This window comes from Hemiscyllium ocellatum, chromosome 12, assembly GCF_020745735.1.
Source record: "Hemiscyllium ocellatum isolate sHemOce1 chromosome 12, sHemOce1.pat.X.cur, whole genome shotgun sequence".
Taxonomy (NCBI): Eukaryota; Metazoa; Chordata; class Chondrichthyes; order Orectolobiformes; family Hemiscylliidae; genus Hemiscyllium; species Hemiscyllium ocellatum.
In genome coordinates, this window is record NC_083412.1 from 33,433,311 (window position 1) to 33,454,124 (window position 20,814).

At 39.2% G+C, this 20,814-nt stretch overlaps 1 protein-coding gene across 3 annotated transcripts in view; it reads left to right on the forward strand.

Moving 5' to 3' along the window:
- Positions 1-9,415, forward strand: part of zdhhc23b (zinc finger DHHC-type palmitoyltransferase 23b) — a 45,173-nt gene extending 35,758 nt beyond the window's left edge. Inside the window, exon 5 of one of the 3 annotated variants that reach the window (XM_060832975.1) lies at positions 9,060-9,415. In XM_060832975.1, coding sequence (XP_060688958.1) covers positions 9,060-9,327 — 268 coding nt within the window. In that variant the 3' untranslated portion in view covers positions 9,328-9,415. Of the gene's footprint in view, positions 1-8,224; positions 8,303-9,059 lie in introns of those variants that run through there. The other 2 variants (XM_060832973.1, XM_060832974.1) reach the window with 2 other exon arrangements.
- Positions 9,416-20,814: the final 11,399 nt, after the last annotated feature.

Consider the following 20,814-nt stretch of genomic DNA (forward strand, 5'->3'; position numbering starts at 1 on the left):
CTGAGCCACTGTGCTGCCCACTAATTTTCTGTTCTGATTTTGCTGAACATGAGTAAAGTTCTGAACTACCATTGGCAGTCTCTTAACCCCAACTTCTTAATTACTTTTCCTTCTTTGCTTTTAACCTTTTTGAAACATAATGAACCAACCATTTTCTACTACTCCCTCAGGTGCTACATTTGCTTTTATTTCTTTTTTACTGTTCAAGTTTAATTCCTAACATTTAGAAATAAAGACTCTTAACACATGATCTATGAGCTAGGTATTCACAACACCATCAATGTAGATGATGCCAATGCTAGGGTTAGAACAGTTTGAGCCAAGGGGTGCAGGTGCACAGTTCCTTGGAAGTGGAGTTGCTGGTAGACAGGGTGGTGAAGGCAATTGGCATGCTTGCCTTCATTGGTCAATGCATTAAGTACAGGAGTTGGGATGTCATGTTGTGGATGTACACGACATTGGCTAGGCCACTTTTAGAATATTGCATTAAATTTTGGTCTCCCTACTACAGGAAAGATGGTGTTCAATCTGAAAGGGTTGCGATATGACTTACAAGGATGTTTCTGGGTGTAGTCGTTGGATACAAGTTGACTTTGTTGACTGCAAGGTCACTGTTTGACCCAGATTAACAACCCCAATCAGGAAAGACCTAACTGACTAATATAACCGGGGGGATTCAGAAGCTCCTCATTTCAGGGGACTGACTCTGAGCTGGCTGGCACAGCCAGTGTACTGTGCACATGTCAATAAAGGATGACTTGGTGACTGGATACCAGCCTCTGTGCAGTTATTTCACTGGGATTGAAGGGTTTGAGTTATAGGGAGAGGCTGAATATGCTGGGGTTATATTCCCTGGAGCGTCAGAGGCTGAGATGTGGAGAATGAGGGGCATGGATACAATGAGTTGTCAAGGTCGTTTTCAGAGTCCAGAACTCTGGTTTAAGGTGAGAGAGGAAAGATTTAAAAGGGATCGGAGAGGCAACTTTTTCACAAATAGGATGGTGTGTATATGGAATGAGCTGCCAGAGGAAGTGGTAGAGGTAGGTATAACATTTTAAAAGGCATTTGGAAGGGTACGTGAATAGGAAGGGTTTAGAGGGATGTGGGCCAAATGCTGACAAATGGAACTAGATCAGTTTAGGATATCTAGTTGACATGAACGAGTTGGACCGAAGGGTCTGTTGCCATTCTGTACATCTGTCTCTGATTTATTCACTTGACTTCATATTCCTAGTTTATGCACATCATTCTTATCTCTGTTGAGATTGCTAAGTGGCTGCATATTACTGCCCATTTTGTACTGTGGAGGCCCAATTAAGAGTTCAATTTGCACAAGGCTGTTACAGCCGAAAGATTGATTTACAGTTGAAACTGGTTGGGGGTGGGGGAGGGGTACAAGCATTTGTGATATCTGCATTTGTAGAGACAAAGGGTCAGCATTTAAGCTGCCCAGTGCTAACCAGTGCCTCCTGGGATTAGCCTTAAAATACAAAGAGATAAAATTGTTTTGTTCTCACGTTATCACATGAATAACACATACCTTCTGGGACACTTCATGAGTAAAGCAGCATCACTGCCAGCGTGCTTATCATTGCTTACCAGAAAAGAACACAAAATTGCATTACGAATTTTAGTATCTGGTCAATTGTTACTGACACAGCCCAGACTGTGTGGATTGTTCCAGTTTCTAAAGTGTTGTAAAGAATTTGGAAAAATTTCTTACATCACTACGTTTTCGTTTTAGTATAGGTTTTTGAAAGCTTTTTATTTTGATACGAAAGTGTTTGTAACCAGATATACCATGAGATCATCAGCTGCTTACCACTTTACTGTAAGTAGGATGAAAATGTAATTATATATAATCAAGCTTGCTAGCTTAGAAAAACTGACAAAAACTGGCACAGCTCTCCTGAAATAAAAGCTCTAAATTTAGGCCTGTGATAGGTAAAAGGGAAAAAACATTGGAAGTGGAGTGGGATTGAAAATGCAGAGGTTGTCACAACCTGTCAGGTCTATTTCAATACTTCAGGCATGCTCTTGAATTACTGGGAAATATGCTTTGCAGACTTAGGAGAATTTGGATATTCATAACAGGAGATTGTAAAGGAGTGTGGACGCACAACAATGTTTGATTTCTGGTACAGTCCTCATGAATTAAATATCAATTGTGTTTAACTTTTTTTCATTCACGGGATGAGAGTGTCATTAGCTAGACTGGCATTTGTTGCCCATCCCAGAGGCCTTTGAGAGTCAGCCATGTTGCTGAGGTTCTGGAGTCACGTGTAGGCCAGACCGTGGAAGGATGGCAGTTTCCTTCCTCAAAGGGCATGATTGAAGTAGACGGGTTTGTCGGACAATCGAATCTTATTTACAGATTTTTAGTGAATTCAAATTCCACCATTTGCTGTGGTGGGATTCACACCTGGGTTCCCCAGAACATTCCCTGGGTCTCTGGATTTACAGTCCAACGATAATACTGCTCGGCCATCACTTCCCCATAATTACGTGCAAGTGAACGGCATTAAGGTTTTACTGGAGCAGAAATCAAGAGATGCTCACAACCTGGGGTATAATTGAGTTAGGATGTGCATTGATGTTGTTTTTCTTTCTGTTAATAAGTGTTAGGTTGAGTTAAGAGTGGCTGTGGTTTTATTCTTCGCTGACTTCAAAGTGACCACTACAACAATACGAAGCAGTCTGTTTTGGGGAGAAGATGCTATCATTCAATGTTTAGATTCTCATCTCTTGGATTTCTTTTCCTTCTCTGAGCTCTCTGTCACCACCACCCCTTCAGAGCAACTCTGGCTGCCCTGCCCTGGAGAACAGCCCTTGTCACCTGTTGTCTGTTTATTGCAGTCCCCATGCTGAACCTTTCCTGTGGTCCAAATGCCTGTGCTCCTCTCAAACATGGAACAGAGAATATCCAAGGTCACTGCTTCCTGAGCATTGCACAGGTCAGGCAATGGAGAGGTGTATTGACCTCAAGTGGAAGCACTGGAATACCGCCTCACTCAAATATTTGTTCTTCGTTCTCAGGAATCATTCACTCTTTGGGTTAAAGGGAAGCACTGCATACAATGTAGTTTAGCTCCAAATAGAGTTAAAACCAACTGTAATCAGTGGGATCTGTACTTCCTACTTTTAATAGCAAATCCTGGGAACCTTGACACAATGCATCATGAAATAATTGATTAGATGATCTGTTTGAGGTTTTAGTTGAGGAATAAGTCTTGCCCTGCACACCGAGAGAGCATCCTTTTAGTAGATCAACCAGATTTTAAGGAGAAGTTTGGTTTAATATCTCATCTGAAAGTCAGGGCCCCTGATGTCCCCTCAGTACCATACCGGAGTGCCATTATGGATTATGTGTTCAGGCCTCTGTATTGGGATTTGAGCCCATGGCCCTCTGACTTGAGGGCAAGAGTGTTATCACTGAGCCGAGTCTAATGCCCAGCGTAAAGGAACTAGTTGAAATGTCAGTACACATTACGTGTTAATACTCCCCATACTAAAGACAATGTGCATAAAGTGCCTGACAGGCCTGAGTATGAGCGGTGATGGAGTTAGGCTGCTGAAGACTTCCATCCTCTCCCTAGAAGCACAAAGATGTCAATTAAAAGTCTTTGCTGGATTTGGGATTTATTGTAGTTGACATTTTGAAGCTTGTTGAAGCACATTTGGGTAAGAAGTCTAACTCATTTTTTTGAAAAAGCAAATCAATTCTTATATAAATTTTCTAAGCTCTTCAAAAGCAACTTTGCAAGATGCATCCAGTTTTTACTCTTGACGATATTTACAAAACTAATGATATTAGAAATAAAACTTGTTTTTGGGCAAGTTTGATTTTTAATATGCTTCAATAGTTGAGCTTTGTAGCAGCCATGACACCAGTCCTCAGGAGGGTGATAGTAACTGACCTTGGCTGGTGATTTGCTTAAAACAACTGTCCTTCCAGAGAAACTGCATTTTCCTTTTGCTACTCACAGCATTTTAATGTTATGTGGCACTCAGAATGTCTTTCTTTTGTTGTTTTGAGGATTAGAATTGTATTCGACCATTTTGCCTATTTCAAGCATCACTTTCAGCAATGAACCATAATGCAGGCATCTTGTCTGACATTTTACTGCAATACTCCTCCATGCCCCATTGACAAGTATTAAACACATTCATCAGTCCATTGATATTATTTTCTAATTCTGTCTTGATTTTATTGGCAAATTTTGGAGACGCCCTTACAATTATCATTCACTTTCATGGTGTGCATGATTGAACATTGCGTATTCAGCATCAGATTTACTGATATAATTTTTTCCAGGTCAATGAAATTGGCCACTGTGCGATCAGGCCAGCATGTTCCCTGACATCATTTGGTCTTGCCCCTGGAATGAACAATTCTGGGCAGGAATCCAAGTCACCCACAGAGTTTGGAAATGATCCCTTTTGGAGAACTTGTGAAAACCCCTTTCCCAAAATCTGCACACCATTGCAACGGTGGGATAAAACGGGGTTAAAGAATGCAGTGCTGAAAAAAGCACAGCCGGTCTTGCAGCATCCGAGGAGCAGGAGAGTCCACGTTTCAAGCATTTGGGGCAGCACAGTGGCTCAGTGGTAAGCACTGCTGCCTCTCAGCGCCAGGGACCCGGGATTTATTCCTGTCTCTGGGCTGACTGTGTGGAGTTTGCACATTCTCCCAGTGTCTGTGTGGGTTTCCTCTGGGTGCTCCAGTTTCCTCCCACAGTCCAAAGATGTGCAGGTCAGGTGAATTAGCCAGGTTAAATTGCCTATAGTATTTGGTACATTAGTCAGGGGTAAATGTAGGGGAATGGGTCTGGGTGGGTTACTCTTTGGAGGGTCGGTGTGGACTTGTTGGCCACACTGTAGGGAATCTAATCTAATCTCATAAACTCTTCATCAGGAATGTGGGGTGGCTGGAGGGGGCTGAGAGATAAATGAGAGGAGGTTGGGGCTGGGGGTGTGAGGTAGCTGGGAATGTGATCGGTGGATGAAGGTGGGGGTGAAGGCGATAGGTCAGAGAGGAAGAGGATGGAACAGATAGGTGGGAAGGAAGATGGACAGGTAGGATAGTTTAAGACAGTGATGCTGAGTTGGAAGGTTGGATCTGGGAATAAGGTGGGGAAATGGGGAAAGTGATGAAATCTTCAGGAAGTGGTTGATGAGCTTCAGGGCAGAGGAGATGACCTGGGGAGGGGGGTGGGTGCAGTGAGAGAGAGACACTGAGATCTTTGTGGAGGGAGGAGGAGAACTTCAAGTAGGCACCCTTGGAAGAGGCTTTGCAGTAAGATTGTAATCAACTAGGAGAAAGTGAGGACTGCAGATGCTGGAGATCAGAGTTGAAAGTGTGGTGCTGGAAAAGCACAGCCAGTCAGGCAGCATCCCAGGAGCAGGAGAATCAATGTTTCAAGCTAAGCCCTTCATCAGAAATTGGGGGAGGTGATGTGGCCCAGGAGGGCTGAGAGATAAATGGGAGGAATGGGAGCTGGTGGGGGGGGAGGTAGCTGGGAATGCGATGGTAAATGAAGGGGAGGGGTGATGGTGATAGGTCAGAGAGGAGGGTGGAATGGATAGGTGGAAAGAGAGATGGACTGTTCAAGAGGGCGGTGCCGAGTTGGAAGGTCTCTTGCCCTACATTCAGATACTCAGCAATATATTAATTCAACAATGATTTTAGTAAGTCGAAAAAGGTCCATGTATGCATATGTATCCAATCATTCAAATTCTATGGCCCTCTAGCTTTGAAATTTAATGTAAGTATATAGAGTAGAATTTGTGGGCAGCACATTTCTCCCTTCAACTGAATTGTCCCATTCTTCCAACCTTCTAGCTGACTCCATAGTTATCTAGAAAAGCGCAGCAGGTCAGGCAGCATCCAAGGAGGAGGAGAATCGACGTTTTGGGCATGAGCCCTTCTTCAGGAAGGCTTCCTGAAGAAGGGCTCATGCCCGAAATGTCAATTCTCCTGCTCCTTGGATGCTGCCTGACGTGCTGCGCTTTTCCAGGAACACATTTTCAGCTCTGATCTCCAGCATCTGCAGTCCTCACTTTTTCCATATTTATCTATTCAAATGTAGGCAGAGAATCACCTGCAAAGGATGAAGGTTAATTAGTGATGATGCTAACACAATAGGAAGGGTTGCCTACGTTCAGGAAACTAGGATGGAAAAGCGGTTTATGTAAAGATGAAAATTAACAAAGGCAAAAACTCACTGGTGGTTGTGTAGAGTGTAAGTTAATAAATAGTGGGAGCTTGTCTGAAATGTGGTAATTAGGAGAAATTTTATGACCAATAGTTTGGAGAAACCAGATGGACAAAATTAGTATCGTTGAGTTCACAGCATGTTTTGGGGATAGTTCCTTAAAACAACAAGATTTTGAACCAACTGGAGAGTAGGCTGTCCGAGTCCAGGTATTGCACAATATAAAAATGAATTAATTAAGGTGTCTTCACTCTTGAGAATATAAGTCACATCTTGTAAATAGCTGTAAATTAGGAAATGGAAAGGACCTTCGAACTAGGGAAGTAGTACTGAGCCACCGCTATGTTCTTACTAGTCCTTGGGCCCAGTCAGACTTCATCCTCGGATTCTCATAGCAATGGGTAGTGGGATGGCTCATGCTCAATAAAAGCAAAGCACTCTGCAGGTCTGCTATGAAACCAGAAAGTACTGGAAAAACTTGACAAGTCTGACAGCATCTGGGGAGCGAGAAACAGAACAAATGTTTCTAGTATGACTCTTCTTCCGAACCCGTTCTGAACCATTGAGTACAGGAGCACATTTGAATAGCCTGCTGCTCATTTCTACTTCTGTGTTGCTGTTCTGGTGCTGTCCTCTTGCACAATATGTAAACGTGCTTACCTCCGTAGCTTTGCTGATAGCAAGTCTCGTTCACCCATTATCCCTATGCTTGAGTTGCATTATGACCTGGTCGGTTTTAACATTCTCATCCGTGTGTTCAAATCCCATTATAAACTTGTTCTTCCTGCTTCTGTAATTGTCTCCCAAACTAACAATCCTTCGGAATCTGGGTCCTACCCCAGTTCTGGTCTTTTGAGTCACCCTGGTTTTAGTCAGTCCAGCACTGGCATACATGCCTTTTATCTGTCAAGGAATTCTCTTCTATACCTCTACGTTTTTCTGTTTTAAGATGTGTCTTTAAATCCACCTCTATTGTGTTCTAAGCTTTTGGTCATCTGTCCAGATTATCTTCACCTGTGACTGTGTCATACTTTTATTAGTAATGCTGAAGTGAAGTGCCTTGGTGTATTGAAGGTGCTATATAAATGTAAGTTGTTGTTGCCTATCTACCTGCTCTGTCCTTTTCCTGTAACCTGTTCACTCACTTTTGCCCTTCTCTTGTCTTTCTCGTGACCTGTAATCCAAGTTGTTGACTTCACAATCAAACCTGATGAAATGTAAGTGAAAATAGATATTCAGCAATATAATACTGGTGCTTAAAGGTTATTGTTCAGTATGAAGGCTGACGATCTCTGATGTCAGATGAAAAGTGCACCGCATAGCCGTGGAGGGAGTGTTTAAGTGCCACTCGAATTTGTAGTATGCTCCAAAATTTAAGGAAAGTGCTTGGCCATTTGTAAAATCCTGGTGTAAGTCAGAGGATATTCCAACAATTAGGTCTTTTTTCTGTTGCTGAAGTTACTGAGAATTCACAGGTAATAAAATCACAAATCAAACCTTCAACTATGAAAATAAATTCTATAATTCTCAATACCAACTGAAAATCCTCTGTTTGCCATCTCTGATGGTCAGGTTCTTGTTTCAGTGTCACAGGATGCAGTGAATATTTGGAAGTAATGTTCATCTTGGTCTGTACAAGTTTAAAACAAGCTTGAGAAACAGCTTTCTGTTGTGATCATTGAAGGACTTAGCAAAGTCGGCGTTTAAGAAGTCTGACTCCAACTCTCATTCCGCACTGCTGAATATTTAATAACATATAGATTTCTTTTTCAAGCGTACTATTTGTAATTTGAAGTATTGAGCATTGTCAGGCTTTCATTAAATTTGGAAAGAAAATGCTTTAATCTTATTGATTTGGCTACAGGGAATGACCAGTTACATTAGTTGTTTAGTAGTAATGAATGTCTTGTGATGAAGCCATGCATAAAGCAATAATTATATAACAAAATTGATATTCTCCTTAATCTCACTGTTTTCTCCATTTGCAACACCACCTCTAACTGAGAAAGTTCTACCTCCTCTATTGCATCATAACGGAATGGTGACAAGATGAGATTAGCCAGGGGATATTGTTGGGAGGCTCACTTGGAACGTAGTTGCCGCTGTTCAGTACTTTCAGCATGTCTTCAATTAGAATCTCAGTGCATTGAGAATTGTACATTGCATCCCTGGCAGAATTCCAAGGCGTTTTGCAAGAGTGCCATCATACAAAATTTGACTCCCAGCTGTACAAGGAACTGTAAAGAAGATGACAAATGTCTGGTCAAAGAGCTTGGTTTTAAGGAGCCTCTGAAAGGAGGAAAGAGAGCGAATGGCTAAATATTTAAGATGGAGGATAATGCTTGTTACACTGATCTACATACAGCTAATAGTATCTAATATTTCCAGTTGAAATTATATCGATCTCTCTACCCAAAAACACTAATTTCCCTGAACAACTCGATAAGTTTGTCTTGAACTTGAGTACAACAGACCTGTCAAATTGGTCATTTCATTGTCTTAAAATAATTCATTGAACTTTCAGATAACCAGATGCTTTATAAATTGGAGTAGGCTTCATTGTTTAAACAGCTTTCAGTTTTTATGCTTAATTATGAAATGCATGTCTACACAACAAATATTTAATAAATTGAAAATTATGTTCAAGCTAGAATAAATATTGAATTTAAATTGGCATTTGCATGTTTGTCTTTTTTTATAATATCTAAATTTGAATTATTTTGAAACTACTTAGAACAACATTGTTATAATCAGTTTTGCTGCACTGACTGTATTGACTTGGGGTAATTAGAGTGAAAGCCACATATCTGAAATGTTGTAAATTCTGCTTTCCTTATTTCACAGTACGGCATTGTCATTCACCTGTGTCTGGTACTGCACAATAGTCACTGCAGGGATGAGCTACCTCTTCCTCATCCAGCTCATCAATATCAGCTACAACATCACAGAAAGAGAAATACGCTTTGCTTTGAGAGACAAAACTGGACAAAAGTACCTCTGTGGACTAATCATAAAAACAGATGAGTACAATCGAGGGCTCATTAATAACTGGAAAGAATTCCTCAAACTTCAACCTAATCCTGCGAAGATAGCCATTGAAGATTTGGTGTAACGCTTCTCGTTTGATTTTATTCAAGGACTTGTCTTTGTACTCGACTTGCGTCTGCTGATCACAATGTGTCAAACAACTCATAACTAGTACTGGTTTTAGAATAGTTAAATATCAAATGAATAGACAATCAATCTCAAGCTAGAAAACATGTAAATTTTCTATGATGCCTTTTAATGAGGATTAGTTTCCATGAGTGTGATATATTTTATCTTGAAATTGTCATTTTGACAAACATAAGATCACAGTATTAGGCAATTTGACATGCATTTTATTGGTTATGTAGCTAGCGAAGTTCTCTGAAGTACTTAAATGATGGGAAAGTCTGGCAGGAATGTTTTCAGACAGCAAAACGCCAGTAGCCAGGCGAATGAAAATGGTAGATGAGATAGAGAGAAACAATGAGCAGTGAATGCAAGGGATATATAAAGAATTGAGATGAAAAGTAAGGCTGATTACATGAATAAAGAGCTTGGTAAAAATTAACCGGCATGTATTGGGTGGATGGATTGTAGCGATTGGTGGATAGAGAACTGAAATGTCCTTAACAGGTATGTGAAACACAATGTTCAAATAGTGGGTACGTATTTTTTTAAGAAAGTTTAGTCTCTCAGGACAGAAAACCAAATAAAATTGGAGGTTAAGTTACAATTCTGGAGTTATACAGTTAGATTCATAGTTAAAAATCACACAACACCAGGTTATAGTCCAACAGGTTTATTTGGAAGCACTAGCTTTTGGAGCGCTGCTCCTTCATCAGGAGGTTGTGGAGTATAACATTAGGACACAAAATTTATAGCAAAAGTTTACAGTGTGGTGTAACTGAAATTATGTATTGAAAAAGACCTGGATTGTTTGTTAAATCTCTGATCTTTTTAGAATGGGCATGTTTGTTTCAGTTCTTTCATTTGTAAATCTCCGAACTTTCTTAGTTACATTCTCAAGTGAACTTTAACAGCAGGTGACATGTCGGCCCAGATAATGCATTGAAGGTGTGAGGCTATCTGTGTTCCAATATTCAGACTGCTTCTAATCTAAGAGAGGGATTTACAGAATCTTACATGGATTCATGCAGTTTTTGAGCAAAATAAAATGTAATTCTGAAAGTACAAGTTCACCCCACAAACCTTTGTGTATATGCTTGGGGGGCAATTAGTGTCTGTGAGAGAAAGTGTGTGTAAAGGGATATAGGTCTGTGAGAGGGTGTGTGAGAGAGTGTGGAAGCATATGTGTGAGAGTGGTGTGTGGCGCAGTGGGGTCATCTGTAGTCTGACATGAACTCTAGGTCCAAGCTGACCCAAAGTCTCTCTCACTCTCCTACAGACACATAATGACACTCCTACAGAGAGTCTCACTCTCTCTTTCACTCTCTCTCTCACCTCTCTCTCTCACCTCTCTCTCTCACCTCTCTCTCTCACCTCTCTCTCTCACCTCTCTCTCTCACCTCTCTCTCTTACAGACACATAACGACACTCCTACAGAGAGTCAGTCTCTCTCTCTCTCTCTCTCTCTCTCTCTCTTTCTCTCCCTTCCCCCCCCCCCCCCCCCCCCCCTATAAACACATATACACACAAAGATATCCAATGGAAAAGCTTCATGATCCCAACAGCTAGCTTGTGAGAGAATCAGCACTGACGCTAGCTCAGTTGTACATTTATCTGATCGTCTCTGTTCTGAGGCGATCTGGGATGCCTACTATATATGGCCTGCTTCACTGCATAAGCATATTTCCATCAAGTTATCTGTATGAATACTGACCGAGTGGATATCAGTCTCTGTGCAATAACTGGATTGATTTGAGATTATTCATGTGATAACTATAGAAGTTGTGCTTTTAGTTGACAATATGAACATACTGAAGTTTTCATTTCTTGAAGTTGTGTTGTTGGAATTAGAACCATGCATATATACCAAGTGCAAATAACAACAAATGCTGGAAATTTCAAATCAAAACAGGATATTCTGGGAATGCTCACCAGGTGAGGCAGCATCTGTGGAGAGCAAAACAAAGTTAACTTCTCAGGTAAATGATGTTCTGTTAAAAGATCATTGATCTGAACTGTTAGCTCCTGTTGTGCTTTCTACCTAAGTCGCATAAACTGAGCATTACCAGCATTTTCTTTGATTTGAATTATTGTACAATCAATTAGATTAACAATTTTGAGTTTACAGTTGAATAGAAGTGATTGCTATGAAGAAATTGGTATCAATCTTGACATCAGATGTAAATATATTTTTAATATTGTTCGGTACATATAACATTTCAGAAAATCTGAAATAAAAAATTCTCAGTTTAAAATTTTCAGCATCTCTGAATGCATATATGAGTGTACGTACTGTACAATGTCATATCATAAATTATTGCTAGGCCTGCAAAAGGCTGGTAACTTTTAGAAAACATTATAAATAGATTTAAGAAATCATGTTTTAGGACAAGTTACTATTTAAAGTAGTGCAAAAATGTGCATGTTGTGGGGTTTTGTGGTAGTTTCAAATTTCCATTGCAAAGTGGATTGCATGTGAGATTAACACTTGTGATCACTGACTGTAGTGAAATATTGGGTTAATTTCATATTTTGTAAACAAAAGCAAATTTCCATTCTTGTCGGCCATTAATTTTAAACTTTCAAACTAAAGCAAGAGTTCAAATTATTCCAGATTTTTGAAAAGTTCCAAATTTAATTTGTTCGAGCTGTTTCAAACTCTTTAAACGACATTAGCCTTCATTATCATTTCATTACAATGAGATAATAAGTGGTCATTTGGCCCATTAAGTCTTTGCTGCTGCTTTTGAGCAATCTAGCCAGACACATTATCCTTGCTGTATCCTCAGAGCTTTGGAAGGCTATTTATCTCAAGTGCCCATCCAACTTTGTTTTGAAAACGTTAGTAGACTCTGCTTCTACACCTCTTATCGACAGTGAGTTGCAGCTTACTAATGCCACTGCTTGTTTTGCTCTCCTTAGCCATACAATTTCCTGAGAGTGTACCCCTTGGAACTGAAATCTGAGCATCTAGGGTGCAAGCAGTTTTGCAGGCGAAGGCTAACAGCACAAACAGGCCAAGGCATAACAAAAGGCATCGAAGTGTAAGATTTGTGAAATTCCATCCTCTGAAGATCTATACTATTTTAAAGTATTTTGTTTAGAACAAATTCTCATTTCAGGGATAATGATAGGAAACAAGCAGTGTAAGTTTATTTTTGAGAGGCTGCTCTAACAATATTTTTGCAGATTTTTAAATTAAGCATCAAGTCAGGATATCTGTCTTCAAAGGTGTTGTTGGATCATTGAGCTGCACTGACTCTCAGATGGTACAATTTGTCCTATATTGTTAATTATTTAGATTTTCTGTATGTAACATTTTATCTTTTTGATTTGATTCAATTATTGTTTGGAGGCCTCTTCAGAAAGATAATTCAGAGCTTGTTATGTGCTATTGTCGTAACTCTTATGTTTTTCGAGGGTGTTCAGCTTCACGTTGTAATTTGAGAATTAAGTGTTGGTTAAAATATTTAAACTTGTTGGATACAATTTATCTTGCTTCCATTTATCTGTATATGCTTAGTTATATTAAAGACTGTATTTTAATTAAAGTTTCTCTGAAACTAGATCTTAGTAAAACAACAAGGAGATGCAATGCCTTAATTAATCTTGGAAGGTAGAATCAAGTAGGTAGTGTTCCTGTTGGCATGCCATATGCATCAATATATAATTTCCACGTATGAAATAGAGTTTCTGACTCAGTATTAATGCTATCCATTGATGCAATGCTCAACATTTTTTGTATGGATACTTGGTCATTTTTATTGTTTTTTTTCTGAGATGTATTGTGAATTACCATTTAGTTTAAACGTTAAATACATTTCCCATAATGTGACATTCCTGTATGATCCTTTAATGCAACCTTGTGTTTTTTGAGAAATATTGTTGTAACTGATTGTCAGTCATTTATTCCCAATAAGTAAAGCACAATAATCAAAAATATTTTTGATGGTTCATAACCAAAATATCAATTTTTCAAACATAAAACCCAAAACAAGACCTTAACTTCTGGAAATGAGCAGAAGGTATTTAACCTGAAAACTATAGCATCAAATGCTATAATCTCACTTTCTATAGTTGTGATTCGTGTCCAAATGAAATTTGACATTCTTAGTAGTGTCCAGGAATGTGCAGGTCTAGCAGCTTAGCCATGGCTTTTAAAAAAAAAACCATGGAGTTATGGAAATGGGGTGGAGGAGGTGGGGTTTGGGATGCTCTTCAGAAGGTCAGTGCAGACTTAATGGGCCAAATGGCCTCATTCTACACTGCAGGAATTCTGATTCTATCTGTTTAACAATACATAGTGTTCCTTTAGTTACAGTTGGATTATTTATTCCAGCAAGAGGGGTAAAATGGGTAGAAATTTAAGGCCTGTGGAAAAAGAGCAAATTTTAAACATTATTGAATATTTGTTGCTCAGAAATATTGCTTAAAATATTTATTCTCAAAATTCAAAATTTCAAAGCATGTAGGATATTTGTTTGATTTTCCGTACGAATTATATTTGATAAATCCCTCATTGTAGACAATTCCTATCTAAATATATAAAATGTGTTTAAAACTGATCAGTGTATATTGATAGGTGCAAGTCATTGTACAATTTATTGTATAACTGAGATTTTTAGAAAATTTTAGAACTTTTAATAGAATTCCAAAAAGGGCTAAATACGCAGATTTTTCTGTTGTGCATTTGTGTGTTGATTCTGTTAAAATGTTTGAGTGCACTTGTAGTTTCAGATATTACATAGACATATCTACTGTGCAGCATTACAGTTGTAGACCTGAAAAATTGACATGTCGAATATGAAGAAAAAGAAAAAGCTTATGTGAATAATTGCTACAAAACAAAATACTGCAGATGCTGGAAAGACTCCGCAAATGTGGCAGCATTGTGAAGAGAAAACAGTTAATGATCCTACTTGTTACCATCTTTATGCTCAGCCCCTACCCCGCACCCATAACCTGAAATAGTAACTCTTGCATTTTACAGATGCTTCTAGAACTGGTGAATATTTCCACAATTCTTTGCTCTTAATGAGAAATTGCTACTAGATGGGTTTGAAGCAGAAGTCTCATGCGCACTAGTTTAAGCAGCATTTTAAATAGTATCTTGTGCTTTCCACTATGTATTAATGTCCTCTGAAGTGGTCTCTCAATGCATTTGTAATTCAAAATCCAACTCCCTTAAACTGACCGAATCTTCTTTTGATCATATCATTTGAATTATATTTGATGAATTTGGAGTGGGTTGTGCCTGTCACCTCCAGTAACAGAGTTAAAAGCAAGATCACAAATCTATTTCAGAAATTCTGGAAAGCTGTCGGATGCAAGAGATTAAATGTTACACTGCAGGTATAGTCGTCTTAGACTATTTGGGTGGTAGTCTAAATTGAAGCAGATTAAAGTAACATGCTGCAATGTTACGAAAAATTGATGGCAAATCAGTATTTCGTACAAGTATCAACAAATATTTCAAACTTTTCATTAACTTAATAGACCTACCAACAAATTGTTATTTGGACCTAAGGAACTGATTTCTTAAAAATGAACATAAATGATTGTAATTCAGTTAATATACAGTGTCTATAAATCAGCTACGTGATTTCATTTGCTTCTCAGATTTGCATAATTTGTAAATTATCCATATAGTAAATTAAGAAAATGCAGCTTTTTGTTTAAACATAATCTTGCAATTTTGATTCTCTAGTTGAAAATCTTTGCAGTTTTGTTCCAATTTGTTTTATTTTCTATGCCAGTTAATCGTAAATTTAGTGTTTTTGTTCTTTGATTCCAAAATGCATTCAAACTATATGTCTAATGGATACTAAGGAGTCTGTTATTAAGATTAGACTGTCTTTGGCTGTCCTTTGATTTACGGATTATGTCTTCTCAGTTATGACATTCTGCCACGGGTCTTCAAGTGATTGAGCAGGCCAATTTATGCCCTACAGATGTTTGCACATATGGGGACCATGTCCCACAAGCTAGTTGGATCCAGAGTAGAGGGTCTTCTTCCTGTTCTTTCCTTTACTGCTATTCTCCCTCACTGTTTACGCATTAAGACTCAAAACATGAGCTTGATAAATTGTTGTCATTTTGAGCTCCTTTATGGCACTAATATCAATGCACTCTTGCCTTCAAGGATAGCTTCAGAATGGCTTCAAAGTGTTTCTGTTACTAACCAACCCTTACTCCTGACCACAAGTCATTTGAGAAGCAAAAAAACAGATCCAGTGGGAGAGATGATTGCATCCTGACATTGCCTACTCTATCAAATTGGATTTTGCATAACTTTTGCCTGAATATTTGTGGAAATTGTTTGCCTGAATGCTTGTGGAAATTGTTTGCCAGTTCTCCCATGGAATCTGGAGAATTTGGTGAAGGTATTGCTTATGCCATTTCTTTAGTGCTTTTCACAGTTTAGGCCTCGTCACAGTTGGAAGTAGTGTGGTGATGATAGTTCTGATGTTCACTCGGATATTTGAGTTGTGGACGTCTGTGTTGTCAAACATGCTTTGGCACATATTAGGCTCTTGATCTTCTCATCAATGGTGGCTGTTGAGATATTGGAAATGCTTAACATATTCCAGAGTTTCTCCTCCAATATATACGGGAGGTAGAATATATGGCTGATCTGAATTTGCTCCTTCAATATTAAAGCATCTCAAATGCAGAATTGGCGAGATTGAGTGGCTTATAATTCTGCTGCAGAGTAGGTGACAGCACAACCATCTGTAAACTATCAAAGTTATGTGATGAAAGCTTGCACACTATTATTTTGAAATTTGGGACCTAAAGTGGACAGAGCCATGTATGGCCTTGCTTCATAACTCCATAATGTGTAGGGTCAAGGGAGACATAATTTTAGTTAAAATGCATTTAAATGAAACATTAAAAGAAAAAAACTCGAATGTGAATAATTCAATAATAGAGCAAACAAAATTGGGTACAAGGTGTTCCATAACTACAGCATGAGAGCGAAATCACAGACCCCTGTCCAAGTGAAGTGACTCCCCCCTCAAAAGAAAACAAGGCCTTGTCTATGTCAGGACAAGCCAGAGAGACCAGATATTTAGAAAGAGAAAACCATACAGCAACAAAAGACTGCAGAATTGATAGCGTAATCTGGCAGTCTTCAAAACACCTGAGCCAGAAGAGAAATCCTGAATGAATTAGAAATTATTAAGGGAAATAAACATACATTGGTTAGGCTGCTTTTGGAATGCTGCATTCAATTCTGGTCTCCCTGCAATAGGGAAGACATTGTTAAACTTTAACGATTACAAGGATGTTGCTGGGCCTGGAGAGTTCAAGGTGTGGGGAGAGGCTGAATAGGCTGGGACTATTTTTCCCTGGAGCATCAGAGGCTGTGGGGTGACCTTGTAGAGATTTATAAAAATCATGAGGGACATGGACAGGGTGATTAGTCAAAGTCTTTTTTTGCAGGGTTGGGGAACCCAAAGCTAGAGGGCATATGTTTAAGATGAGAGGGGAAAGATTTAAAAGGAATTTGAAGGGAGACTTTTTAATGTAGAGGATTGTGCGCGTATTGAAATAAGCTGCCAGAAGTGGTTGGAGGCTGGTACAGCTACAACAGTTAAAAGGCATCTGGATGGGTATTTGAATAGAAAGGATTGAGAGGGATATGGGCCAGTTCCTAGCAAATGGTACTAGATTAATTTTGGATAGCTGGTTGGTATAGATGAGTTGGACCTTTTGGTCTGTTTCTGCACTGTACAGCTCTCTGACTATATGTCAGTGTGAAATCTTATAAGATTGTTGAATGCATGAATATATGTAACAAATTTTTAAAAAGTAAGCGATCAAGCTGAATTCTATAAAGAATTTACAGGAATATTGGTTGACCCACTTATGGATATGTATAATTTTGCGCATAGTCAGGTCTGTCTCCCGCCCACGCTGAAAGAAGCAAATATTTCTCTTATCCTCAAAAAAGGAAAAGACCCAGAAGATTGTGCATCTTACAGACCAATATCCTTACTAAATGTAGACTTTAAAATTCTCTCAAAAATGTTAGCACTAAGACTAGAAAGGGTACTGCCATATATTATAAAGGAGGACCAGACGGGATTTATTAAGGGCCGCAAATCATCCAATAATATCAGAAGGGTCTTAAATATGATCCAAGCCTGTCATCAGGGAAAGATACTAGGAGTAGTAATTTCATTGGATGCGGAAAAGGCATTTGATAGGGTTGAATGGTCATATTTATTTTACACATTGGAAAGGTTTGGCATTGGACAGGTGTTTACCAAATGGGTTTCAACATTGTATAATGACCCCAAAGCAGCTGTTATTACTAATGGGTTAAGATCGGATGGCTTCAGTGTGGGTAGGGGCTGCCGTCAAGGATGTCCTCTCTCACCATTGTTGTTTACACTGATAATCGAACCATTAGCAGAAGCCATCCGGACTGATCCTAATATAACGGCCCCGAGGATTGGTACAGGTAAACACAAAATTACCCTCTATGCAGATGACGTTCTCTTATTCCTCAGTAATCCTTTAATGTCAGTGCCTCGTCTAATTCAAGTTATTAATACATTTAGTGCATTCTCAGGCTATAAAATTAATTTTTCAAAATCGGAAGCCATGCCAATGGGTGGTCTGGCTATGATACCCCACTTAATGGACGGATCCCCTTTTCCCTTCCGTTGGTCCCTGGAGGGCTTCTTATATTTAGGTATTTTTATCACGCCAGTATTTGATCAGCTGTATAGGGCTAATTTTGTACAATTAATGGAAAGGATAAGGCAGGACCTCCAGCGATGGAGAGACCTTCCGACTTCCTGGCTAGGGAGAATAGCATTAATTAAAATGAATGTTCTGCCCCGTCTCTTATATCCTATGAGAATGCTCCCGCTGATGCTGCCAAGGCTAGCCCTACGTAAATTATATGGCTGGTTGGGCTCCTTTATTTGGAACCATAGACGGCCCCTTATTAAGCTGAAGAAGCTACAGCTTCCACAGGCAAGGGGAGGACTGGACTTCCCAGACTTCAGGAAATATCAGTTAAGCTCCCTACTAAGTTACATAGCTGATTGGGTTTCATCTGATCCACAATCAATTTGGCTGGATATCGAAGCCTCCCAAGTAAAATACCCACTTATTAACCTTTTATTTTCAGATAAGAGGAAAATCATTACAGACCACTGTAAAAATCCCATAATATTAAACACAATTAAGGCCTGGAATATAATGCGGCAAAATGAGGGTAACTCACATAAAACATCCCCCCATGCACCAATAGTAGGCGCATGGGGATTCCAACCGGGGATTACAGATGCCACCTTTAAACTCTGGAGATCCAGGGGCATCTCATGCTTAGGGGACCTATTTAAAGATGGGATCCTGATGTCCTTTGAGCAGCTGCGTCTGAAATTCGGAATACCTAATGGGGATCTCTTTCAATACTTCCAAGTTCGAGATTATATACAGAGGAAGACTATATTAATAGATAGTGTTTATAAATCAGACAGAGAACGTAATGTCTTACGACCAGCGGGGGCATCCTCCGTTAGTACTATATACCATTTGCTACATGATGGAGTCTCAGGAGACATGGATGACCTGCTTAAAACATGGGAGCAGGACTTGGGGCTAGAAATCTCTGAGGATATGTGGAATGACATTTGGGAAAATGCTAGAAGAATTGCTATCTGTAACAGAACTCAGGCTATCCAACTAAAGATACTTCATAGGGCCCATATAGCTCCGGCTCGACTGGCAAAATTTAAGGCAGGAGCATCTCCAATGTGTCCCAAATGCAAAATAGAGGTGGGTACTCTTGCACATTGTCTGTGGACTTGTCAGAAAATCCGCAGATACTGGACTAAAGTGGCAAATACCCTGACAGAAATTTTAGGAACGGAAATTAGGGTGGACCCTGTATCTCTCCTTTTGGGCTTTTCGAACCTCTCATCTCTGGATATGCATGGGAAGAGACTATTTTCTATTCTCTCTTTCTGTGCAAGGAAAAATATTTTGGTGAACTGGGTGGCTGAGGGCCCCCCTGGACTTTCAAATTGGCACAGATTAATTATGGAATATATCCCCCTTGACTTCCTCACTAATATGGTGCACCGAAAGACTGAATTATTTTATAAAATATGGCAGCCCTTTTTGAATTATATAAATGCAGATATTTCGGCTATCCTAACAAGGGCTTTTATTTAGTGAAGATTTCAGACCGGGCTGCTCCGGGGCCCCTTGGGAGAGGAATCCTGCGCGAATACGGGTTTTATTATATTTGATGTTTATACATTCCGAGCATTCCGAGTAAGAGACTTAGGTATACACTCTGGTTAGTTATAGGTTAGATTAGTAGAAAGTTGAGGTTTTTTTTTTCTTTCTTTTTTTGTTTTTTTTTTCTCTTTTTGTTTTCTTTCTTTCTCTTTTCTTTGTTAAATTATGACTATTGTATATATGATTTAATTGTACATCAATGTTTGTATTTGAGAATTGTTTATTTTTGTAAATTTGCAAAAATGTTAAATTTCAATAAAAATATCTACAAAAAAAAGTAAACGAACTGGGTTAGTGGTTTAAGGGTCTCTCAAAGGGGCATTAGCTCGAGGAGATAGCATTTAGTGAATGCAGAAGTTTGTTGGAAAGTAATCAAGGATAGCTGTGCTAACTGAACAAGGAGTTTTAAAATGGAAACCAGGGTGATCCTTCCTGAAAATTACTGACAGGATAAAAGGTTGATTCTTGAATTCTGATATTTGTTATAAGAAATAGTTTGTTGCACACAAAAGGAAAAAAAAAACAAACTTTGATGTTCTTTTAGAGTCATAGTGCTACAGCACAGAGACAGATCATTTAGCCCAAACTGGTCCATGCCTACCAAAATGTCCACCTACACACATCTCATTTCCCTGAACTTGGCCCATATCCGTCTAAGCCTTTCCTATACATGTATTTGTCCAAATGTCTTTTAAATGTTGTTAATGTACCCACCTCGACAATTTCTCCTTTCAGTTCATTCCATATGCGTACCCCATGCTGAATTTAAATTAAAATTTCCCTTCAGGTTCCCTTTTATTCTTGCCCCTCTAATCTTAAACTCTAGCCTGTGATTCACTAACCATGGAAAAAAAGACTGAGGGCATTCACCCTATCCATGCCTCTAATGAACTTCTACACTTACACCCTCAGTCTCCTATGCTCTAAAGAAAATCATCCTAACTTGTCCAACTTCTTGCTATAACTCAGACTGTTGAGGCCTGGCAACATCCTTATAAATTTCTCTTCTACTCTAAAGCAAGGTGACCAAAACTGAACACAATAATCCAAATGCGGCCTCACCAACATCCTGTACAACTACAACATAACTTTCCAACTTTGATACTCGATGCCCTGTCTCATGAAGGTCAGTGTGTCAAAAGCCGCCTTCACTGCCCAATCTACCTGTGACTCCACTTTC